The 26,422-nt window shown below is 39.9% G+C and overlaps 1 protein-coding gene across 1 annotated transcript; it reads right to left on the reverse strand.

Annotated features, from left to right (window-relative positions):
- PITRM1 (pitrilysin metallopeptidase 1) lies at window positions 1-25,516 on the reverse strand. Its single transcript, XM_062506641.1, has 27 exons — window positions 25,467-25,516; window positions 25,170-25,272; window positions 24,225-24,331; window positions 23,534-23,685; window positions 22,979-23,093; window positions 22,777-22,873; window positions 22,217-22,377; window positions 20,846-20,972; window positions 20,080-20,168; window positions 19,429-19,557; window positions 17,380-17,493; window positions 16,884-16,980; window positions 14,813-14,947; window positions 12,728-12,866; window positions 11,305-11,421; window positions 10,061-10,193; window positions 9,215-9,335; window positions 8,359-8,435; window positions 7,894-8,059; window positions 7,673-7,773; window positions 6,603-6,723; window positions 5,758-5,829; window positions 4,581-4,693; window positions 3,985-4,110; window positions 2,732-2,877; window positions 1,068-1,170; window positions 1-476 (listed from the first exon to the last, which is right to left on the reverse strand). Exons 1-27 carry the CDS (start codon window positions 25,502-25,504, stop codon window positions 383-385), a joined length of 3,093 nt encoding a protein of 1,030 aa, XP_062362625.1. The 5' UTR covers window positions 25,505-25,516; the 3' UTR covers window positions 1-382.
- Between the last annotated feature and the right edge of the window lie 906 nt (window positions 25,517-26,422).

Below are 26,422 nucleotides of genomic sequence, written 5' to 3' on the forward strand. Positions count from 1 at the left end.
GTATGAGAGACAGCTCTTTATATATCCAACAGCAGACATTACTTCAAACAAAACACCATTTAGAACTAGAGTATTACATATACAAAAATATTTCATTTATATAGTATTCATACGTGACTGGAGGTGTAAGGCTTCAGTAAAAGATTAACGTCTGTCTTTGCCATGCAGAGCATGTAATTCTTGCTCTCAAACACTGTAGGGTTAGAAAATTCTTCACATGGTTACTTTGAGAAGGGGAGCTTCTAACTGGTTTGGTGACCACTGTTAAAAAACAGCAATGAAGATTTCAGCTGGACCATAGCACTGCTAAAAGTTACTAAAAACCCCCTAATGCTATAGTCACACAGACTGGCTTGTTTTCTGTGGATGTTCAGCTGCAAAGTCATCGTTTGACCCATGAGGGATCTTTGGTGATATCTGCATTTTCTGGGCCAAGTACAGCTTGACCACGAGTGCTCTTCCCAGCTGCAAGGTACCTTGAAAAAAAGAAAGAAAATAACCCATAAAAAAGTGAGAAGCTGTCACATCCAGTTAACCACTGTATATATATATATATATATATATGTATATATATATATTTATATATTTATATATATTTATATATTTATATTTATTTTTATATATATATATTTTTATATATTTTTATATATATTTATATAGCTCTGCTATACAAGTGAAAAGTACTCCCATCTCAGGCAGCATGCCCGTTTTAGATACAACTTGTGTTTTGCTCACTCATCACAACAGTCTCTCCTCAACCCTGTATCTGGCTGTAGTGGAATTCAGAAGTTGGGCACAAAATGCTACAAGTGGAGTAGAACCAGCTCATACAGTCTACTCCTACCTACTCATATAACCCACCCAGACAATTTCTGGGCCTTTCAAAAGTAAATTAAATTTCCCACCAACTCAGAGTGTAGGACAAAGTTACATCTGCTAAACATGCAATAAGCAGGATATAATTAGCATATCCTTTTCTAGGTTACAGAAGAAAATAGTGAAAGTAGTATGAAAGACCAAGGGAAGAAAGCCAGTAATTTAAATATGACAACTGAGCATAGACTTACTTGTTTGATACATCAACCAGGTTGTCACTGTTGACAGCAAAAAGTTGTTCTCTGTGCAACTGCTTCATTTCATCTGAAATCCCATATAAGAAATGACCCATTCCTAGGGAAAAGAAAACAAAACCACACACTGCTCTGGTGCACTGCAATCTGTCATAGCCATGTGCAGGAATGAGAGCAAATTACAATAGGAATGTGTGCTGGAAAGAAAGAGCTTACCAAGAAATCATTTTGAGAGAATATCTAACTGAATCAAGCATCATAAGTTAAAACCGGGGTGAGGGAGCAACAGTTTCCTATTCAGGAAAAAAAACAATTCTGTTTTGGCATATGATTCTGTTTGTCAAAAATCTGAACATAACAGTGGTCCATGAAACTTACACATAATTCATTCTGAAGAGTGCCAGTTCTTTCAAACAACTTTTTAAACAAACTGCATTTCATGAAGCCTCTATTTTTAGAACTTTTTTTTTTTTAACTTCCCATCAGTTGTGATGTATCTGCAATGTGAAGGTTTGCTCACATTTTTGTATTACACACAGAAATCTGCATAGAAATGCTTTAATATTTTTGTAGGGAGTACTTGCCCACAGTGTTTTAACTTGAACAACCAGAGAGCTCCAAAATAATCACAGAAAAGATTTTTGTCAGGCAAATAACCATAGGGAAATAAAGGTGGCTGGGAGGATTTGAGTGAACTAGTCCAGCCTCCTCCCCAAGGCAGGGCTGACTTCCCAGCCAGGTAAGGCTTTCCCATCCATCTGCAGGGCCCAGTGACTCAAAAGCATGAAGGGACAGGTGCTCCTCGCACCAGTTCCCAGCCTCTGAACAGAGCTCTGCTATTCAGTGCTCTCTTCAGATCTGTGTTCAAAAGCCAAAGAGTGTTCGTCATCCCTGGCTGACACTAACACCCAACGTGCAGGCACTGCACTCCTGTGCACCTCCCACTCATGGCCTTTTAATTGCCCAGACCAAAAACTAGATTCTGACAGCTAACAGCTTAATTTGAAGCGTTCTTGTTTAAAAAAGTTAAGTTACTACAAGCACACTTTAAAATAACACTAATCTAAACTTGCAATTCTTTTGTGTATGGGAAGGAAATGTATTTTAACTGGGCAAGTTTTGGCTTGAAATTCAGCTGAAAACAAGGGAGGGAGGGAAGTGAGGACAGCAAAGCTACTGTCAGTAAAGTGAAAAGATACTACCAATGCATCATGTATGTGCAGATTTGCAAAGAAGCTAAAAACACCCTCCACCCCAGCAGACAGCCCTCTGTGCTTTAACTTCTTCAGAGAACATATGCACAAAGGGCTAGTGACATTCACAGTCAACATGCCTGTTTGAGTAAGGGAAATAATCCCAGTTTTTTCTTTAATCAGAGGACCAGTATTTCTTTACATTTGTCTGCATATAATGCTCTCCAAACCCAAAATAATTTCCTCAATCTACCTCCATCTGACACAGAGGAGCAGTATGAACACAAAACTTCAGCAGAGCCTGAGTGGATGAAGTGAACCAATGGATTCATTCAAACAGCCATTCTCTCTCATCTGCCAAACACAAATTTTATCATCTGACAGTTTACCAAACTGTTTTCTTCCCTTTAAATCTAAATTTAAAAGCAAATAAGCACTCACAGCCCTGGGAGGATAATAAGAATATACCTTTGTCTGAAGGAGCTATTGGTGCATCCACAGCAGCAAACACTGCTAGCTTAGCTTCATCAATATCTTGCTGGGTGAATTCTCCAGATCTGGCCCATTCAACTGCTTTTTCAAATGTTTTCAAGGTTGCTAAGGAATTTGGGTCTCTTAGAAGAAAAAGAAAACATAAAAATTAATTACTTCAGTCTTGCAAAATTAAAAACTGAAATTCCTTTGTTCTCACTTCATTCATAATTTACTATGCATCACACAAACATACATGAGGAAAAACAAACTATAAACTGCCCTTTTTTTTTTCAAAAACAGGTTTTAGGGTTTGGTTTTACATTTCTTTTCCAGAACAAAGTAGTGTTACAAACCAAGCAGATTTAAAATTTTAGATATACAGTTACAGAAGTTCAGCTATCTCAAAGTAGTTCCAAGATGGTGTAGAGAGAAGTGGTACAATAAAAGCAGGTCAGGAAACCCACGCTGTTCACAGCAGACTCCAAAAGCACCACTGCCATTACTACCCACACCAGGAATATTTATGATATGCTCTATCTTCTCTCAGTTGCTTTTCTTGCCACACCTGTTTTTACTCTCTGTAAAACAGGTGGCACAGGATAACTACTACTGGCAAGTTAAGGACTACTGCCAGGACAAGTCCTACCATGTTGAAGCTTAACAGAAAGGCCAGGTTGCTTAAATCTCAGTTAGGAACCTTGACCAAGCACAGTGCCAGGCTGCCTTTGGGCTAGGAAAACAACTGAAGCCAGGACTCCAGCCACACAACATTTCTAGTGGGGATTAGAACTGTAGTACCTCCAGTTCAAATTTCATCTGAAAGTGCCTAGGTAAGCCAAATACAAGGTAACTGCTGTGGACTGGCAAAAAAGAGGAATAGAAAAGAAGGAGCAAGTAGTTCTAGTTCATTATCAGAAATGCTTTCTGCTGAATCTCTAATAATTTCAGCCAGTCACTTTAAGGAAGGTGCATATTTTCAAACTCAGGACCTTAGGGAACATCACCATTCTTCATGGTCTCAAATTTAGTTGCTACCAGCAGAGATAAATTAGGCTTTCTCAAAGCCACAAACAAGAGAAAGCAAGGATGGTTTTATTAAGCTATCTAACTTCATCAGCATTGAATCACTCGATTTCATCCCTTTTATTTCACTTCTTGAAAGACTGCTACAATGAAGTCAAAACTAAGACACAACCAAATGCAGTCAGTGGTCCCCTCAGCCGTCAAGAGGAAAGACACACTGTTACCTGTAGGAGTAGAATGTGAATATGCCATTGTTACTAAGTTTAGCACCTCCACCATAAGCCCCTCCTTTCTCTCTGATTTCTGTATGGAGGAATTTAGCTGTCATCAACCGTGCGAGAATTCGAAGGCTGAAATGAGAGAAACAGAAACAAAGATGTAAAGAGAACTGGGCAACAGTAATAGCCTCAACTGCCTCTAAAGCTCACCCAGTTCCCCATTTGGAATGCCCTGCTTCTTGTAATCTATGACAGTTACAACAGCAATATTCAGTATTTAGTAATAGCTGAATAATGTCACATCACTGTAAGAGGGGTGCTGAACTTTGTTACACGCAACAGGACTGTCAACTCAGGATACTCCAGTAACAGGGCTGTTTATTGCAAGGTAGGGGATAGCAGCCCCTCATTACTTAATCTCTGCATTTACAGGGCTGCTCTGGGCCTAGCCGTGCAACAGTTGCTTCATAAAAGTTTTTATGACAAACGCACAGCACATTATTTTCTATCAACTCTCCATTTTCTGCAGTCAGCCCAACTCTTTCCATTTTGTTTTGTGCTGTGCAATGCACAGAGAAGCTCCCTGATGTTCTGCTTCCCACCTGGCATAGTCAGCAGCTGTGTAGGGAACTGTTCGAATGCATTCCCCAATATAGTTCACTGGGAAGGGAAGTACAAAATGAGTCTTCATCTGGCACGGCTTGAAAGTAGGATCCTAGAAGAACAACACATTATTGTCACAGTTAGCAGTGGAGACAATTTATCCATCTGAGAACTCTCACTTTTTTGAGAACTAGGAAATTCTGCCAAACATACAGACACACAACTGCTGAAGCTGCCACCTGTCCTATCCTGCAGCCAGACACATTTTGCTTGTGCACGTATCAGGAATCCAGTATAAAGAATTGCCTTGCAAAACTAAAGGAGAGGGACACTATACATCAGCTACCCATCTTTGCACCCCTGCTTCTCAGTTCTGCAGATTCTGAGTCACTACCAAGGAGTTTGGATTTAGCCATTAACTTGATGGGAACACGTGTTTTTAACTCTCCACTTGTGTCACACATGTAGGTGTCATCACATCCTATCCCAATCCATCCATTCTAGACATTGAAAACAGTCAGAAACTGTGTATCCACAAAAAAGGTAAACTATTTATGACAGCAGCTCTAGTATAAATTCCTCCTCAAACATCCCCTGCAATAGACTCAATTCTTCCTTACCACCTCACTTCCAAACTTCCAGTCCTCTTCACATCTCTGGGCCTCTGCAGAGCTTGTTCCTTTGTCTCTTTCATACAAGTGAGCTCGTGTGCTCACTTAAGCATGAGCAGACCCTTACACACCTCCAGCGCTGCTATTTCAGAACTCCCCATCCTTTCTTAAATTCACAAACACCATGCCCAGACCCTCACACAACTCTAGCTGGGCCAAGCAGAGCAGTGTATTTACAGCACTGGTCAGCACTGGGCTGAGCTCTCCCTGCCCCTCTCTTCTAAAAGGAGAGTTCAGGGTATGCTTTTCATTCCTTCAGCCAAATACAGATCTTCATTTTCACCTAATTTTCCCCAATGTTCTTCTGTCAGGTGTCATTTACATTCAGAATCATTTCAGGAGGAAACCAAGGAAGGGACTAACTGAAAGTGATTGAGTTAGATGGTTAGTTGTGAAAATGAAGGGCATGAATAACATCAGTGCTGTGCTTCTGTAACAGCTTAAGATGGACCATTACCATCAGTAACAGCCTTGTAATAGCAATATCCCCTGCTAATGTACTTACATTAATTAATTTCCTTGTGATCTGCAAACCAGTACCCATTTCACTTCCTGCAGGTTGCACTTCTGAAGATTTCTACAAGAGATCCAGTCCTCATATTAAAAGATGATTTAACAATTTAGGCCAAGACTATTACAAATGCAACGCCTTCCACTCAAACCTGTTTAAGGTAATCTTAAAATCATGCCTTCACAAACATAAGCAAGGTACTCAACTGCTTCTTTGTATTCCCTGAACAAATGCCAAATTACTTTTCTTCCAAGAGTAGTCTGGCACTGACAGACACCAAGACCCAGATTAAATGAGGCCCATAAAGTTAGACACCATCATTTCACTCATGGGTAAGGAACTGGGAGCTTGTATCAATTTCATCAGAAATTAAGACAGGTCTGCATAGTGGCTGAGCAGATCCTTTGTCAACTCCATTGAATCAAGCATATTTGGTGCCAAATGTCCTGAACAACCTGATAACAAAAAAACTAATATGCAACTGAGAAACTGCACATCATGCCCTATTTGCTTTTGGCCAACATTTCAAGTAAAGCTCAGCTAAAAAAAGAATTACAGGGAAAAGACTAAATGATTTTTCCACATCCCACACTGAAGCAGTAACCCCAGGGTGAGTCTTAAGAGCTGATCTCCTGCATTTCTACTGTCCACTGTGCTGCAGTGAAGCCACTCCATGGCAAAACACAGAACAGCTGATCACAGAGATGTCTGGCAGATTTCTTCAGACATCTTTACATGGACACAGTATCCGAGTTCAAACTTTTCCTGACGGAACAATGGTATTGACATGATCAAGTCAACTGTATTTGATGCCCTAATCCCAAGTGACAATTTCGTACCTCAATCACATGCGGACGAACAGGTTTTCTCTCTTTTTTACTTCTGGCTATGCCCTTTAGAAATTTCTCTACTTCTTTAGATGCTTCTGGTATCTGCTGAGGTGCTGCATTCACAGAACATCTGTCAAAAATACGTATTAAGTTTTCAACATGGTTTTGTTTTTTCAGAGAGACTTTTATCATTTAGATCACTTTGTCTTTCTAAACATTTTCTATTAAATCATCAGAATGTTAAGTCAGTGATCTCAGGTAATCATTAAAAGAAAAGCAAAATACTCAATCTAGCATCTGATGTGGAAAAAATAAACACAGTCCAATAGTTTTTTGCTTGTTCTTTTGCTTGACCTAGAACAATTTCAGACCAAAAGTTGAGCAGTAGCTGTCAAACCACTTCTGTGCACAAGACAGGACTAGTTCAGTTTTGCAAATCAAAATGTCTCTGAAGGAAAATAATGCTCTCTGTATCCTCTCTTTAAAGGCAGCCCTAACATGGTTTTGGACACTACAGATATTTACATAATTTATCATTTCATGCTTTAAAAAACAAAACTTTGCAACTTATGTCACCTCAAACAGGCCCATTTTTTGGAACTAATGCACCTGACATTAAACACCTCACGCTCTTTTTACTTTCTCCAATATATGCATAAAGCAAGTTTCAGAATATCACTGCTTTCCTTTTAGGAGCGAAACAAAAATCCAAACCAAACTATATTCAAGTGTTACAAAAACAATATAACAGTATTTGTCTAGTGGGTACCTTGAAGGGAAAAATAAAAGGTGGATTTTGGACTGTTTTTGTGAAAACACACATGCCACTTACCAGCTTTGGGCGCAATTGTTACCTATAAAATCTGCTCTAAGTTTCTCATACCATTTAAAAACTGAACAAAATGAGCTACCATAACTACTGCTCTGTACGCAAGGGGAATTTAAATTAACACTTCTGTAGTTATTCCACAGACATCCCATTTCATAGAACCTCAGTACCCCAGGAGATGCACTGAGGAAAGAATATTCATAAGCCATGGCCTTTCTTTAACCAAATGCCTCTTTTCTTTTTAGCTCACCTGATGTTGTCACTGTTTAATAAATACTTCTTAATGCGTGGTAGTTTGCGTAGTATTGGTTTAATATCAGACATTTCTGCTATTCTCTTCATCAACTTCACCTGTGCAGGAAGGGAAGACAAAGACCACAGATTAAATCAACAGGAAGAATTAACAAAAACAGCCTGTAACTCCACAGTCAAGGATTCGGGCCTTGCTGAAGGGCATTATTAACTTCTCACCTGATCCATCCCACTGAACATTTCCTGCAGCTCTCCAGAAGGTGTAAGGTTTTTGCTGGCTCTAATAGAGGCATATAAATGCCCACAATCTGGAATGCCATTTGACAGCTCCTGGGCAGTCTTCTTAACCAGCACTCTGAAATGTTCTTCCTCCTCGAATCTTGGGCTGAAAAAGAATACAAGTAGGTCTCATGCAAAAGGACACCAATTAAATTTATTTTACTGAATCATTCAACATCCCAAGTTCAAAAAAGTGCTTTTAAATTGTTGGTTGTCCATTTAATCCACTACATAGTCATGCTTTTGATGCAATACATAAGTTTAGAAGGAAATTAGAGATAAAATTATGAAAGTAAATCCCAAAGTAGGATCTCTAAGAAGACAAGAATGGTTGGGGGAAGAGTGAAAACGAGAGCCCCAAGATACATGCAAACCCATAAACAAACAAAACCCAATGTACTGTACTTGTTAAATATTTCACTCCATAAATTCATCATGTCTGGCAGATTTCTATCCAAGCACAGAGATGAAAAGAGCACACCCTGAAGGAAAAAAATAAATAAAACACAAAAACCCTTCACACAAAACAACCACAGCAATGGCCCAAGAAATACACAGTAACTTTTCATGGAAGTGATACAGTGATGCCAACCTAATACTACACATCACAAAATCACTCTAATGCAGGCAGTGAAACTGAAATCAGAGCAGACATGAAATGTGATTGCTCTCCTCCCAAAGTAAGCCGGGCAATTCCTCCATTTCTCCTTCTCAACAGCAAACAGCAGTTCAGACACAAAATTTCTTATTTTTTCCCATGATGTACAAGTTCTGTTCTGGGGTGCACCTTTTTCCAAGGGAATTCCCTTAATTTAACTCCGAGATCCGTAGGGAGCACACTTCCAGGAAGTTTGTGAAAATCTAAGGAAGCATTGCCAGAACTCTTGTGCCCAACACATAAATCTAACCATGCTGCCAACAGTGGTATTACACGCTAACAGCAATCTCTGTGTGTAACACCACACCATTCTGTCCCCTACCCTCTGCTTCCAAAATATTGTGGAGCACTCAAAAATGTGGGGACAGATGCTAGTGAAGCACTGCCTTGGACCGAACACCCACATCAAGCACTCCCCTTAACACAAAATACTAAGCTACTGTAATTATCTAACTTATATCTTAACAAAAGAGGCAGGAGTCCTTTCATACACCAAGTTTTCAATGCACATTAGCTTGACTCTCTACCTGGAAGCCCTGACTGACCCTTAACTACAGAACTGCTACTGCAAGTGTAACATCTGCAAGGTTATGATTAATTTACCTGTTCATAGACATCCAGGTGTGAATCATCTGGAATGATATGTGGGCTGACAGACATACCACCTGTTTTTAGTTCTATTTTCTGGGCTTGTTCCCTGTAATCAAGGGCTCCACATCCCATCCTGGGAAAAACAAGAGAGATTTCTATCCCTTTTCAATCTATGCAAAATACATGTATTTCCCTTTTTAATATATGCCAAAATCCAGGTAGCATTTGTTATCTAGTCTGTTTAGGACAATACTAATTTCTCAACTAAACAATTTAGGGCATTATCAAGTAAACAATACTTCATGCATTATAAAAGCTTCCCATTAAGCTTTTCAATTAAAGCATCCAACTAATTTAAAATGCCATATTAAAAAGCATGCTTTATGTGCAGGCTTGCTACCAACATCCTTAAGAACTACATTAACAACATCACATAAGTTGTTCTCATTAATAAAAACACATTCCTCCCAGCCTAAGTCACTTGCCCTGCTCTGTGCTTCTCTTTCCCCTGTGATGGGGTCACTTCTTTCTGTCCCCACATGGAAAAACTGCACCAGAAGTCTATTCAAGCACAAACTTTAATCTCTGCTAAGCTATTTCTCATTTATAGAAATGTTCCAATCTGTTGAGGGAATGGTTGTGTTGACACCGGGCAAAAAGGCAATGCAGAGACTCTAGAGAAAGAGAAACAATTTAGCAACACTGGGGAACAAAGAAGACAGCTTTCTGCAGGAAACCAACTCGGCCTTTTCCTTTTATAGCAAGAAAAGATGCTGGAACTATTAAAGGCAGTATTAGAATTTTGGCAAGCTGTATTACAGCCTGTTGCTTCAGCTTCTAAGAAAGTAAACTGCTCACTTGGTAATGACATTGCAGAAGAGTGGCACATATGGCTTGAGCTCCTCAGGAAGCGTGTTCAGGCTGGAAACAGCTCGGAAATAAACCACCCCATTGGTTGGCTGAGCACAGTACTGGACAGGAATTTCATCAGCTAGGAATTAAAAAAAAAAAAAAAAAAAAAAAAAAAAAGCAAAGAATAACCAGCAGCTTCCTACCATAATCACACAAAAGCAACATGATTTCTTTCAAGAACACCTCACTAAGTATAATTTTGTGTTGGTGTTTCAGAGCCACTTCTTGTTTAAATTATGCACAATATACTGAATACTGGACCAAAGGGTTTTTTCCATTTCTGTCCATGGTAAGGTAATGGACACCTGAACAATTTGAAAAGAGAATTCTTCTAACAGAGGTCATATTTTAGAGACAACATTCAAATAAAAGCAGAAACTTGTGTCTGAACAAGTCAAAAAGATTTTCGTCATTATTTTTGCCTTCATCTGCTCAAAATGAGGAAAGCAGCTTCTTTTACTGCACACTCTTCCTAAGCCAGGCCATTAGAACATAAGACATTATAATTTTCACAAAACCAGGTCATTTTTTGATTCAAAATTAAAGCCTGGACAACTGCTGGCAATTTTTGAAGAAAAATGTCTGTTAGAAATATACTGCATAGCAGTATTTACCTGTAAAAACTTTGAAAGAACTATATAAAAATTCAGATCCACCATCTCCTATGAGTCCCTGGGGAAACCGCTAGCAAAGCAGGAAAAAGCTTGCACTGAAGTTATGAGGAATGACAGTAACTTATTTTTTGTCCCATGACTCCTGTAAGTGTGATTCTGTAAAGCACGGGTGGGGAGGGACTGCGGTAAGGAAGGCTTGCTGCCCAAGCTGCCAAGAGTTCTGCAACCTGGCTAGGCCTTTGGGAAGTGGGGAGATCGCTCAAGAGCACTGAATGTGCCAGCCAGAGACTCCTCTGACTGCAGGGCAAGGTGGGAGCACGCCTGCAGCAGGGAGCTGCCATCAGGAGCTCCTGCAGCCCTGGGAAGGCCAGGAGGCTGTCCCATGTTGTCCCTCAGAGGAGATGGTGCTGCAGATCCACTGCCACGTCTGCCCACAGTGCTGGGCGGGAGGAAAAAGCACAACTATGGGCCACAAAGCCAGTCCATGTGCTGGGCAAGGGGCCACACCTGGGCCAGCAGCCAGGGAACAACCCAACTATGCTGCTCTTTGGGACACAAGACAGAGGTGACACAAACCTGTGAGCATTGTCTCCAGCACCGTGAAGGGGATTTTGGGCTCGATGTCGGACACTTTTAAAGCTGGGAGACAAGAGGTATCCTGAGGTTTGCTTTGAAGAGCAATTAATTCCAAGCCTAGTAAGGAGAGAACACCAAAATGTCATTTTAGCTTGTAGTGGAAGTGCTGTCAAAACCTAAAACCTACTGAGATGATGCAGACCAGAAAAACTCAAGAGTCAAGCTTGGAGTGTTCTACTGGCAATTTTGCAAGTATTTTACTAAAGCAAATTCTGCAGATTATCATGTAACAACAGTAAAGAGAACACTTAAATTCTCTTTCAAATCCCCTCTTCACAACCTGTTTACAGTAACATGTAGTTTAATATTTAAGTGACACCTGCCAGTCGGTCCTGTCACTCAGTTCTGCAAGCATCCACCCAGACCTGGCAGATAAGCAGCTTTCTGACCCAATCCACTCCAGTTCTTACTCAAGTGCTCTGTCAGAACACTGATGCAGCTCAATTGTTGTGATTACTTTCACATTTCAGACTTTCAGACACAAGTTGGTCACCTCTGAGTACTCCCCAATTTACCTCTGTAAGTACAAAGACTCCTCTGACTTTGTACTTCCCTATCTCCTGTCACACACCAAAGCGTCAGAAGATTAATGCCACACTTCTGGAGGATTTCTGTGACTGGACACTGCTTTAAAAAAATTGGATGACTGCCCACAGCTTTCAAGTGTAAGTTATTCTTCAGAGTAAGTTAAATCCAGCATTACTTTTAGAGTAGGTTTTTTAACCAGAAAATACACGAAATATAATTACAAAATGTGTATTTTACAAGAGCAAGAAGCAGCCCTCATGCTCATAAATAAACAGCTTCAAGGTACATAATAGGTAAGTATCTGAAAAGAGGGTGCCAACAGGATGGAGCCAGGCCCTGCTTGGTGGTGCTGAGCAAAAGGACAGGAGGCAACAGGCAGATACTGATGCACAAAGAAGTCCCAAGTGAACATGAGGAAGAACTTCACTGTGCAGTGACCAAGCATGGAACAGATTGTCCACAGATGCTGTGGAGTCTCCCTCACTGGAGATATTCCAGAAGGCCCTGAATACAATCCTGTGCCATGTGCTCTAGGAGACCCTGCCTGAGCAAGGAGGATGGCCCAGATGACACAACGTGGTCCCTTCCAACCTGACCCAACCTGGGATTCCATGACTTCATTGTCCACTTAGTGAAAGTTAACATGGGAAAGAATAAACAGATTGGTATTTTAAAACAATTTCCTTTCTTCTGCTCTGATGAAGACATTGATCACTCTATTTATGAGTGTTAAAACCAATGGAATATACCAACCATACACTGTAGTGTAAGCACTGCATAGAACAAGAGCTAAAAAAACTGTTATATAAATAAAAATGTGAAAAAGTAAGTTTACCTTTTTCAAAGATTTGTGTTTTTTCTTCTTCAGAAAGTGCATTGACCTTTTTTTCCAGCTTTTCTGCTTCCATTTTAGCCTGTTTATCATGGTAGTCTTCCTCTGGACTCATTGATAGAGTCAATTTGTGTGGATTATCCTGCAGGAATATATCCCAAAAACAAAGCATTAATTCTGAGGGCAACTTTCTTGCCTCAGATTATTGCTCCATCAGCAGCAGATAAACAGCCTGTGCATCATTTTGCTTGCACGTTATCAAAAGTATCACAACCACACAGACTGAACCCTTGGTTTCATACAGAACAAGCTGCTGTGTGGAAGAGGCTGCTCACCACAAGAACAAGCACCAACAGCCCTCTGCTAAGTTTCAGTCTAGAGTCAGAATCCCTCAACAGCACACAGTACTCATTAGTTTAATTAAATCCAGGTTAAACAACTGTACATAACGCTACAGAGCTGCACGCTGTTTTATCTGGAGGCTGTTCTAAGATGGGGCAATTCTGTTAAATGCAGGAGGGTTTGATTAAACACCTCTTTCAACCTGCCCAAGCTTGAGTGCACAGAGATCCCATATGATGTAGAATGTGCATGCCTTATCCTGCTCAGAAATGCTTTACACATCAGCCTTGTGTAAAGAACTCCAGGCATTATGCAAGTGTCATAACTGCTGTCGAATTCTTCTTTGTTTATACCAGACTATGGAATTTTATTATCAAAATTACTCAAGCAGATTCCACTTTCCATAACAGGAAAGGGAGGCCAGTCAGAAGACAGTGACCTCAAGAAATGTCCACTTCAATGTAGGAGTCAAACAGCAACATCTGGTACTGACAGATAATAATTTGTGACAATGTAATCAAATACTGTTTTATGAGTTTATCCTCCCCGTGCCTGTGTGAAAAGACTACAGAAACCTGACTAGAGAGTTAAAGAGGAAAATGCAAAATTAACCAGCTGTAGTAAAGTGGACAGGATCAATGGCATTCGCTCTATTGCTCCTTGCCTGCTTTGATAATTTCCCAGCACAAGGTACGACAGTGCATAATCTTATAATGTAGGAACATCCAACTACTCTCATCATTTCCTACTGAGATGTGCCTTTGCCTGAGCCCCCTCAACAGAACTGTAGGGTAAAGGATATTAATAAAAATACTGCTCCTGTATTTCTTACCTACAGAAGCCAAAAAGTTAACAACTCCCTACTACCTGCAGACACTAGTAAAAAGTCTTAGGAAAACTGATTTCAACTGATGCCACTGTCTCTTGTTGCTTTTGAGTATATTAGAATCAAGATTTAATCCAATAAAAGATTAGATGAAGACTTAATCAGGATAACACTTATTTATAATAAACCTTCCTTTCAAAACAACTAAGTTTACTAGGGGGAAAAAGAAAAACCCAAACAAAAACCTACCAAAAAAGCAAACAAACAAATCAAAGCAAACAAATCAAACAAACCCCACAAAAAACCCACACCACTTTTGCATTGCTATCACTGGATTTTTTTTTTCTAGAATTACCTAATTCAAGACTTCAGAAGTATTTAGCATTACAATGCCCTTACTGGTTATTTTTTATTTCTGCAAAAACTCCAGAAGAACATATGGAGAGGAAAAGAAGAGAAGGGCAGAAAGTAATTAGCATTGACAGCAAAATTCAGACAGCAGTTCAATGAACATGAGGAACACCAAGACAATCTCACTTGTAACCAAATCCTTTGCAAGGAAAAGGAGATACACCTTGCTATGTCAATACTAAGGAACACATAACTAGGTCCAAAATTCTCTGTTCACATCTGACCTTCTCATCAGGAAAGAGATGTGCCCTTCTATATGAATCACATTTTTGTAAAACACAAACATTTTATCAGTGTTCCATTAAAGGTGATTCCAAATGAATAGCAATTTTTTTTTCTAAAAGTAGAAAAGTAGAAACCATTAAAATTAACATATTTAATTTGAATATGTTGCTGTTCAATCTACACCTAAAAACAGGCAATATGAAAAAATAGCCTTCAGTTTAGCTTCAAATACAAAATTATGATTTAAACATTAATACAAGGTAACTTTCCATAAGTTTGCCTACCTTGAAGTATGCTTTAACTTTTTCCTGAAGAAACATGGGATTTTCTTTAAGACACTGCCTGAACTGAGACACTTTATCTGCAATCTTCAGAAGCTCCACTGGATCTCCATCTTGATTCCAGCACGAGGCTATGTACTGAATGGGAAAGAATAATTAGGCAAGTAAGAAAATCCATCTGCATTTCTTTAACTGACAGCACCCATGTTGCAAAACCACCTTAACACTTATACTTGAATAGCAGACACAGAATGAGTGGTCCCAATGTAGCTGCAGAAATTAGAAACAGGACCACAATGTGTGCTCCCAGCCCACAGAGCCAACTGTATCCTGGGATGCATCAACAGCATCAGGGCCAGCAGGGTGAGGGAGGTGATTCTGCCCCTCCACTCACTCCACTCCCATTAGACCCCACCTGAAGTACTACATCCAGCTCTGGGGCCTGCAGTGCAAGACATTGATCTGTTAGAGGAGGACCACAAAAATGGTATAAGTGCTGGAACACCTCTCCTAAAAAGGTTAAGAGATTTGAGGTTGCTCAGCTTGGAGAAGGAAGGGGCTTTGGAGAGACGTTACTGTGGCCTTTCAATATATGAAGGGGGTTTATAAGAAGACAGACTTTTTACACATCCTGTACAGACAGGACAAACAGTAATGGTTTTAAACTGAAAGAGGGCAGATTTATATTGGACATAAAGAAGAAATTCTTTACTATGAGGATGGTGAGACAGTGGAACAGGTTGTTGACAGAAGCTGCAGGTGCTCCATTCCCTGGAAGTGTTTGAAGACTCGTCAAAAGTGCTCTCAGTAACTGGATTTAGAGAATTAGGGCCTTGCTTATGGCAGGGAGGTTGGAACTGGATGATCTTCAAAGGTCCCTTCCAACCCAAACCATTCTATGATTCTGTCATCATTTTAGTTAGAACTGTAACTAGGCCTTCTTCAAAGCCAACTTCTACAACATTACTTGAGGTAAACAAACTGAAACAATCTCCTCTTTGTGAATATGAACACTAAATGCTTCAAGACTGGTCTTGAAAAACAAGAAATATTGAAAAGCTTTCTTTTATAGAATGAAGGCATAGCAATTGAATCAATTTTGAGACTTAAAAATGTTGAGGGATAAAGTTATATGTATAAATACTTCATCAGATAGAATTACAGCATCTGAAGACATGCCAAAAGTACTGACTATTAAAGTCAACCATATTTTGCCAGATTTACCATGAAACATGACAGGCACTTAAACATCCACAACTCGCCTATCTGGCTGCACTGCAATCTGATTTGAAACAGCCTTTGTTTGTGCTTTCCCATTTACAAATCTCCTGCTAATCCAGAGCTCTACTTCTTTGCCTAACTGTATATATCTAGGAATGAAATCCTGCTGATACAAAGAACATACATCACCTGAGAGACAGAAAGCAAAAGAGCCACTGAGGAACTGAAGCTGCTGCAGAGGAGAATAAAGAATGAGTGGCTGCAGGAGACCCTGATTTCCACAGTGACTGTGACTGCAAATACTGCACACCTCACCCACTGCAAATATAAGATGACTTGCAGACTTCTTCAAGACACAACATTCTGCTGTGGAATAGATTTTCTGTAACAGTTCGGTATTAAAATTTGCATTAGTGTAGTGTACATTTTCCCTTGTGAACCTAGAAATTAACTTACAACAGTATAATCCTGAAGTCCACAGAAAAATACAGTCCTTCTATTTGGCTTTTAGAACATACACAGGCATCTAGCCAAAACACACAGTACCCAGAGCCAGTATGATATGCCCCTCACAGAAGTAACCAGTGCTACAATCAAAGTACTACAATCAAAGCTGCTATTCAAGCAAAGACAACAGGTTCACTGCATGATTAACTCAAATGGTGGAAAGTTCACAGACAGTCTGACAGCTACTGAAAAGAAAGAAGAAAGATGTACACAATATGACTAAGGAAGAGACATTAAGCGTAAAGTTTTACATATCAGGAGCCAACAAAATGACCCTGTATTTTATAAGGGCATAGGGAGTAGATTTTTTTAAATTGTTCTTAAAAAAACATACACACGGACTCACAGAAGTCAGGGCAAGTCCAAAACTCGTAGACTGATGCTTCAACTGTATTTCAATTTTGTGAAGTAGAGCTTCAATCCTATCTTCCTCAAATCCTTTCCTTTGGGAAGGGGAGATGAGAGAAGGAAATCATATCCATTAACACTGATCACTTCAAGTGAAGTCATGAAAATGAATTATTAGACTGATAAAGGAAGCATTACAACATAATGTCTTTCACACTGAATTAAAATTGATATGAAATAATCTAATCATCTTGTGCCATTTAGAGAAACTGAACATCGTTAAACTCCTCAAGGTTATGCTGATGAGAACAAGCTACAATAAAGGAAGTAACAGACACAAGTTTTAAGAGTATTGAACAATATTGTTTCTGCTTTGGTGCCTTTATTGTAACATAACTAGATTTTGAAGGCATGTTACATACAAGTCTGTATTATTACATATCTACATATTATTATATTAACTAAGAGTATTCTTAAAATTTAGCATTACTCACGCAATAACTTCATCGATTGTTCTATCAATTATCTGTTTCACAGTAGCAATGTCTCTTTCAGCAATACCCTGTAGACCCACACTGAAATAAGCTTCTCTTGTTGAGCCATTAAATCTAGAGTAAAACATAATCAACTCAGTAACAAGGACTAGAACTTAAGCATTAAAGCTGCCAACAAAGGCAGAAGAAATAAAACACCCATTGTTTCCACATATACAAATACATATTATTTTAAAAGCTAGATAGAAAGTAAAATAATTACCAAAGAGGGAAGAAATGGAACTTAAAAGCAATTTTTGTTCAATTTCAGTAGTAGTAGCCACTGTTAAGAAAAACTACAGCACATGGTTTTAGAGAAAGGAAAATAGCTACAGAAGTAAAGCTGGTATTTCCTGTTCATCTTCCCATTCATCTGTAATTTCTTTCAGGTAAAGAAGTCTCTCTTTTTAAGGTGAAAATTTTAGCTGCATGTAACACGAAACACATACATTCTACTTAAGCAGGTGAGTGTAACAGTACTTCTAAAGCATTTGTAAAGTAAATGGTTACAGTGAAGTTTCTCATGTTTGCTGCAACTGTTATCAACTGTATTAAAAAAAAATTGTAACAATAAAGACAATTTTGTCCAAGCTATCAGGCAGGGTCAATCACAGACCTCATCTTCAGAAAGACAAATTGGCACGTGCAGAAATACAGAACATCCAGCAGCTCAAACAAAAGCCAACAAACAAAAACCAATGCACTCATAAACAACCACTATTATACACTATTACAGAAGGAATTCAATGGCAGGCTCAGGCATTGTATTCTGCAATACTCGTCTCTGGACTCAAACTTATTTTTGTAGATTCAGTGACTACAGTCACTAAGGCAAATTAAAGCCAGCTCACTGAACAGCTCAACTCTGTATCAATCCAGCCAACCTGGAAAAGGACCAGCTGACAAAAAATACAACATAATCCCTTCAGCGTCTAAAAATGGATTTCTACTGCCATGCTCTGGAATACTAAGATGTGTATATGGCACTGGCATGCATGACACAGGACTTGCACAAAGCCAGTTACTTCATGTATAGACAGGTCAAGTCAGGCAAACTAAGACATTAAAATCACAGGTGAGCATAATAAGGTTTCCCACTCAAAAAAAAAAAAAAAAAAAAAAAACAGAGTCACTGGAAAAAAAGTATGATTTTTGTCATCCTCAAGACTAAAGATCAGTCAGATGAATCATGCCTGGAAAGCACTTCCTTCTTTGTGCCAACAAAAAAGGCAGTATGTGATGAGCAGCTGAGCCCAAGTTCAGTGCAGATATGTGCCCACCCTCAGCCTGCAGCGCAGAGCACGCTCAGGAAATGGGCTGGAAGATGCAGCTGGAAGCAAGGACTGGGAGTTCCAGTTGAAGCAAATGTCAGCTGAAATACCTTTTTGTAATGACCCCGAGATTAACTCAGTTGCTTAGAGCATGGTGCTAATATCACTGAGGTTGGGACTTCAATCCCTGCATTGGCCATTTACTTAAGAGTTGGACTCTATGATCCTTGTGGGTCCCTTCCAACTAAGAATATTTTGTACAATACTCTTCTGCACTGAGGTGATGGCAACAGCACCTGATTGCTGACTGTCACAAAGGCATATTTGTGACAAACCTACCTACTGCTAAATCACTGAAATAAAGCAATAAAAGCAACATGGTTACAGAGAAGAGCTCACAAACACTTCTGAGTAATACTTAAATGTCCAGGATGAAACACCCATGTAAATTAAGGCACTGAAGGTATTCCATCAATCCATTTTTCTGGTTCGTAAGCTCTAAACAATACAACTTTGATTAAACCAACTTAGCTTCTATTCAAGTACTCTGACAAGCCAAAAGTTACACCAGAGAATGCTTTGCAGCTCACCAGGAGAAACTTTTACAATGCTTTAATATTAAAATAAGATTGCTCTGGTACAAATTGCCTGCGTAAGAGATGAGTTCTTCCAATTTAAAAATGCTTCTTAGGTTTTCTAACACTGCTTACAGTAATGAAACGTGAATTGCAACTCTTACCCAACATCAGGAGAAAAATCCGTACCAACACCAGACTCAATTAAGGCTTTGTAAAAAGGAGAATTCGGCCCATCAACCAACAGTGAAGACAACAGGCTTAGGGTGAATGTTTCAAAAGTGTCTGTAATGCTGAAGAAAAACTATTAGCTCTTAAAAACCATATGTGACACCCAGTATCACTGAGTCCATTACAAAAGAACTAGAAAACAAAGGTAGAGGGAGCAAGGGAGAAATAACCGTCAGCTGTGAACCCTGCATCAGACCTTAGGGAAATAAGAGAGCTCTGCATCTTTTACTTGTTCTAACTACCAGGAAAGCAATTTAAACTGGCCTGCAAGAGGATATAAGTTAGTAGCAGGGTCATACAGAAGAGCTTGCACATGGCAGGGAATTGAAGGGAAGACAGTGTTTTCAAATGTCTTATCCACTGAATAGTTCTGAAAAGTAACACATAATATTTCTATCCGCTAAAGCAAATTATTGAGCAATTAAACTTTTATTTACTAAAGCAGGATTGATCTATTTTCCTACGGCATTATTTTCTTTAGAGAGGACATTTATCAAGAGGGACCACAGACAAGAAACATGCCTGCGCCTTGCTTAAAGATCTAAAGGAATTTTTTATTCAGAATTTCACTTCGATATACTTACTCTGTCAACAAGTAGCTGACACTGACAGTGGTCTGCTTGGAAGGATCAGCAGCAAAGGAGTCTAAGCCACATGTTACCCTGTGTTCTCTCTATAAAGTAGAATACATGATACACACTAAACTCAGAGCAGTAGTTACAAACAAAAATTATTTCCGTCTTCATAGCTTCATCTTTCCAATTATTTAAAATAATTTTACAGATGATCATGAATAAATTCAAGATGCATGAGCAAATAACACAAACACACATTATCTTGAAAAATATGAGTGGCATCTCAATTTTTAAAAGTGGACAATATAGGAGAGGCTGAAGAAAGTCAGGCCATAAATAACATTCTGAGCTGTTTCTGAAAGAAATATTTATACCTTTGGACAAGCCAGGGAAGAAGAGAACATGAAAATTATTTTTGACACCAATGTTTGGGAGATTAGATACCATTAGAAACCATATTTCCTGACACTAAGTATCAGTACGTCTTTCATTAGCCCTAAATGCTTTCCATTAATAAGTACTTCAGTGCTTCAAATGACAAGGGACTTGAAAATTGGAAATAAGAGAAACAAACATTTTATGTTTGCAGGCAATCATTATATTACTGAAACTCAAAAGTAACTGCAGTTTATCCCCAATTAAACCAAGATTAGAAACATTCCAGCTCATTTACACAATTCTAAACAGAAGTGTAACTCCAGCAGGTTAGGTTAAAATATTAACCTGGGGGGAGTTTGGGTTTGGTGGCTTTTGTTTGTTTGTTGGCTTTACTTACAGGCTTTTCCCAGAGTTTCTGTTTTGGGATGTCAGTATTTGATTCAATTCTTCCAAATTTTATCAATGCTTCCTCATGTATTTGCTTCAGATGTTGCTCCAGTGGAAAATTACCATAAGTGAAAAATCTGCATTTCAAATAAAATATTGGGATTAAGCATTCAATTTAATATGAAACCTACAGTAGCTACTTGTATTATACTCTGAATGCCATGTGCTATCCAGTAATTCTGGTGTATCTGGAGTGGAAAATTGTTTGGTGGTTCTTCAATCTATGCAACAAATATAAGTCACAGATCTCTTGATAAAAATCCACATTTCTCAGCTTGTGGGCCACAAAACACCTTTTCATTACATTCAGTTTTATTATGTTCAAATTTGTTTAGTCACAGGAATACACAATGCTCCAGAAAAAAAAAAAAATAGTTATCGAAGTCAGAAACCCAGTGCTCCTAAGTTTCAGAGACAAAATTCTTATGGTCTTCACACTTGAAGTATAAAATACAATGATCCATGTCCTAGGTTCTGGGTGTCTGTAAAACATGGCTGGGTTCCATGGCTCACTCCACCAAGCACATTCCCATACCTAAAAGACTTCCACTCTACCAAATATAATCACAAGCTATGCCTCAGGTAAATCTCATCCCCTGATTAAAATCTCAGCACCAGTACAGCAAAATACTTGGGATGATGAGGGGAAAAAAAAAAATAAAAAAATCAGTGGATTTGAAACTCACTGTCATGACACAAGTTGATGTTCCACAAGTGAATTAATCAGAACAACAGACTGGCCACAAAATTAGTAAAGAAGAAAGAATTATTCTCCTGCGTGTAACTTTCAAACTGACTACCAGTTTAAATACCTTTAATATCAACCAAATCAGTACCTAAATCGAATGACTATCAATTATTTAGAACTCACTACAGTAACACGGGATACAGGAGGAAATGAAATAATTCACTTGTAACTACTAACTTAATCTGTGTTACTCAAAGAGTACAGGAGCCCCTAGACAAATCTATGGTACTTGTATCTTAACTCCCTAACATTATTGCTAAATAGCATGCTCCCTTTCCCCCCAGCTCATGTGAGTTCAGCTCAATCAATCCTCAAAACACATCCTCATGATCAGGCAAACAGACACACCTGAGAAAAACAGCCATCTTTCTCTTCTGCTTTCAATTCACTTTTCATTCCTCTTTCTAGAAAAAAATTGCTTCCATGCTGTTTTCTAGCTGTTGTAGGGCACAGGTTGTTATTTTTGTTGCTGGCCACGTGGATAAAAATACTATGCTTCTGTTTTTCTCCTCACAAAATACAAACAAAGCACTAACCCAATAACCTTGGAAGTTAGTCACCAATCTCACATACCTTGAATTGCTTGGATGATAATGTGTGGCATGGAACTGCTTAAGCTGCTCCCATGTAAGGTCAGGAATACATAATGGATCTCCACCAGAAATTACACCGTAAGTGTGATCAGGAAGGATTTTGTTCTGCAGGTGCTGGGCAAATATCCTCTCATTATCTGTCTTAATAGGAAAATACCATATTTCAGTGAAAGCCATCAAAACACATTTTAAAGACAAAAGGTGCTCAATAATAAGATTTCAGAGCCCTAACTTACACAACTTCCTCACACAAGCATACAGTCCCATGTACTTTAATAAAACTAGCCAAGTTTCCATACTAATGTAAGAGAGTATTTTACAACAAAATCCATTAACAAGGCGCATTTCTACACATAAAGAAACTTTTGACAGGCTAACTTAAAAAAAAATAAAATCTACACAACAGCGTAGACTTTACTGAGGACTTAAATTTTCAAAAGGAGGAACAGGAATCTCTGGTGCAACAACACCACTGATAACCTACAGCTGAAGCTGTTTCACTATCTGTAAGAACTTAAACCAAACATCCACAAAACTTACAAATGCCCCTTTCATTTCATTAAAAACAACTCCTTTGAAGACTAGAGGCGTCTGAGGATCAGCAGGGTTCTCATGTTCTAACCTCCAACCTTCTTGCCTGAAAAATTAATAACAGCAAGTGTAGAGAGTTTGAAGGTTTTGTTGAATGGAGGGAGCTTTTTTTTTTTAATTTAAGTTTTCCATACATCTCAAATTGTCTTACCAGAAATCTAGCTGACGTAAACATGGAAAGAAAGCTGCGTCTAAGTACACCGACAGGAGATTCTGAAAGTCCTTGGGATTTTGTGTTGAAAAGGGATAGAGTGTGTAATCACTAGCTGCATATAAATAAACATTAAAATAATCAGAATTTTAGAAATCCTAAGACACATTTTGCCATTGTTGATTTTTAATTTCTCATCTATATAAATAACTGGAAGAAATTTACTAAATGAAATATATTTTTGCTGAGGAATATATATATTTAACACTGCAGCTATTTTACCATAAAAACTTTGCTTTAGCCATATATCCACAAAAATAATTAAATGTATTACACTACAAAGCTACAGTTCTACTGGAACTCTGCAACTGACAAATGAACAACACTTATTTTGTTGTCTTGCCTTGTTAGCTTTTTAATATCTCTCAATATTCACACCCAATAGTAATGGCTCCCCAAAGCCAAATTAAGGAGAGCCACCAGAAAGCTCTACTGCAATAAAACCTCATGAATTTTAAGTACAGTATTTAAGTATTATATTTCCCTTGGACATACCTGTGAATGCATTCATAAAAGTTGACAGTGACCTGTTTAACATTTTAAAGAAGGGATCTCTGCAGGGATACTTTTGGGAACCACACAGCACTGTGTGCTCTAGAATATGTGGGACCCCGGTGCTGTCCATTGGAGTGGTTCGGAATTGGATACTGCAAGAGAGAGCATGGAGAGGGATGCAGTCACTTGGGAGAAGTGCACCCACTCCTACCTGTGATTTCTAGGAGCATCATCACTGGCTAACAGCAAATATGGAACACACCAGGATGCAGGGTTTTGAGTTCTTCAGACTCCTTTGTGCTCAGCCATCTTTTTCAGAGGGTGTACAGCCTCTGCACTTCTATTTCAGAAGTTAGTACAGAAGTTTTTCAGCACATAAGTAAACACATTTTACCCAATAGGCTCAAATAAAAAATCTTCATTGAAGGTTATGGTTGCATAATCTCTTGCTTTTGAAAGTTTTCAAGACAGGAACTGGACCTGAATTAAACGCTGACCCTGTTTTGAGCAGCAGACTGAACAACGGACTTCAAGATATCTCTTCCAACCTGAAAAATTCTAAGAAACCCTACAATAGAAGTACCGTCCTCCCTGTTAGCACAGAATAATCCAGCCATGATGCTAGATTACAACTGAAAAAAACACAAGTTGATGTGGAGGTGAATGTGTAATACCTGTATTTATGTCTTACCTGAACAGATTATTGGAGTCCTCCCGAGCCACGTGTAAATACCTGGCTCCTGTACCATCGTGACTAAGTTTCACTGCAGTCAGGAACAGTTCAGGAACAGCTGTCACCTGCATTGGAAGAAAACATCCGTATTGCAGTGTGACTTCAACTAGGTCAAATCATGCATGCTATAGGAATTACAGTTTGTTGGTCCTACATATAATAGTGGATTATACAGTATTAACTAAATTTTTGCTTCTATGGTTTAAGGGGAAAAAATAACTATGGCAAATGGAAAACAAAATTTAAGTGAAATTTTTAACCCAGTGAAAGTATACTACCACTAAAGAACCATACTCTTATGGTACAGATAAAAATTCAATCAGAAATACAAAAAGAAAAGGCATATATTCAAATGTCAGTGGCTGGGGCAGCAAAAGAAAAAGCAAGGATTCTGTTCTATCATTAGCTCTTGTCACTAGCAATCAGTTCTCCCAAACAGACTTTACTCTCTGCTCCTGCTTTTTTGCTTTAACGAAGTTTTTTTTAAAAAAAGTCAACATATTTCTATAGCAGGTTTTCAACAAAAGTATTAAAAGCAACTTAGAAGATAAAACATTACTTGAATATGTTTTAAAAAAACCCCAAAACATTCACAGAGTGAAGTACCGTTATCTGTTAGGATGTTTAAAAGGCCCCATCAAAAGGTCATATCTGCAGCAGACACACAAGCTCGTGCGGCGCATTATTCAGTCTAGAATTAGCCCCCTATAAGAATAGCATTAACGGCACCTAAAACATCTGTTTGCGGAGAAGTACCTACAAGGAACTCCCGTATCATTTTTATGACTGACCACCCAGAGCAAGCATTTAACGTGCAGAGGCCTGGCCTCACCAGGTGCCTCCCAAGCACGGAGAAGTTCACGTACGCACACAGAGGAAAGGCCAGCGGCGGCCGACGCTCACCTGCTTCACGGTGAAGCCGTGGATCTGCTCGCCCACCCGGTACTGCAGCGCTCTCTCATTCGCCGCAACGCTCTTCCACCTCCACGCCCTCCGACTCAGGGACCTGGAACGACACGATTCCCTCTGAACCAACGCGCTCCTGCCGCGACCTAACCCGGCCCTGGGGCTCCAGCGAGGGCTCACCCGGCGAGCAGGGCCCGGTGCCCGGCCCGGGCAGGAGCTCGCAGCTCCGCGGCCCTCGGCCCGCGCTGCCCCGGCCCCCCGCTACCCCTCGGCCGAGGCTCCCCGCCCGCTCACCGGCCGCGGCCCAGCAGTCCCCGGTAGCGGCTCCACATGGCTGCGCGGAGCCAGGCGGGCCGGGCCGAGCCGCACAGCGGAGCGCGGCGGAAACGGGCGGAGGCGCTGCCGCCCCGCCCGCATTGGCGGCGGCCCCCCAGCTCCGGGCGGAGCCGAGCCGAGCCGAGCCGGGCGGAGCCGAGCCGAGCCGAGCCGAGCCCGAGCGCCGGGCAGCGGGGCTTGGGCAGCTGGCACTGCGGCTGTGCCTCCTGGTACTGCATTTGCCTTTTTGTGCAGGGTTGGCAGGGGAATCCCTTGGAAATGCCTTTGCGGTATTCATTAAGTTCTCAGGAAAATCGAAAGCTCCTCTGGTTGTGAAAGGAGCGACCTTGGCTCCGAGCTTATTGTTTGCTTTTCCAAATGAAAGAAAACAACAAAACAAAACACAAGTACCCGAAATCACTGTGCTCCAAGGGCTGCATCGCTGCTCACCCATGCCTTGCCGATGCAGTCATCGATATGTTAATCAAAAGACTTGGAGAGAACAATGGGCAAGGTCAGCAACAGAAATTGCGGAGCTAAAGCCTCTATAGTGACTTCTGGCTGTGCCCTGTGTGTGTGTACAGAGCTGTGTGTGTGTATGTGTGTGTACAGAGCTCTGTGTGTGTGTGTGTGTGTGTGTGTACAGAGCTGTGTGTGTGTGTGTGTGTGTGCAGAGCTCTGTGTGTGTGTGTTTACAGAGCTCTGTGTGTGTCTGTGTGTGCAGAGCTCTGTGTGTGTGTGTGTGTACAGAGCTGTGTGTGTGTGTATGTGTGTGTACAGAGCTGTGTGTGTGTGTGTGTGTGCAGAGCTGTGTGTGTGTGCAGAGCTGTGTGTGTGTGTGTTTGCAGAGCTCTGTGTGTGTGCAGAGCTCTGTGTGTGTGTGTGTGTGTGTACAGAGCTGTGTGTGTGTGTGTTTACAGAGCTCTGTGTGTGTG

This window comes from Cinclus cinclus, chromosome 1, assembly GCF_963662255.1.
Source record: "Cinclus cinclus chromosome 1, bCinCin1.1, whole genome shotgun sequence".
In the NCBI taxonomy this organism is placed as follows: Eukaryota; Metazoa; Chordata; class Aves; order Passeriformes; family Cinclidae; genus Cinclus; species Cinclus cinclus.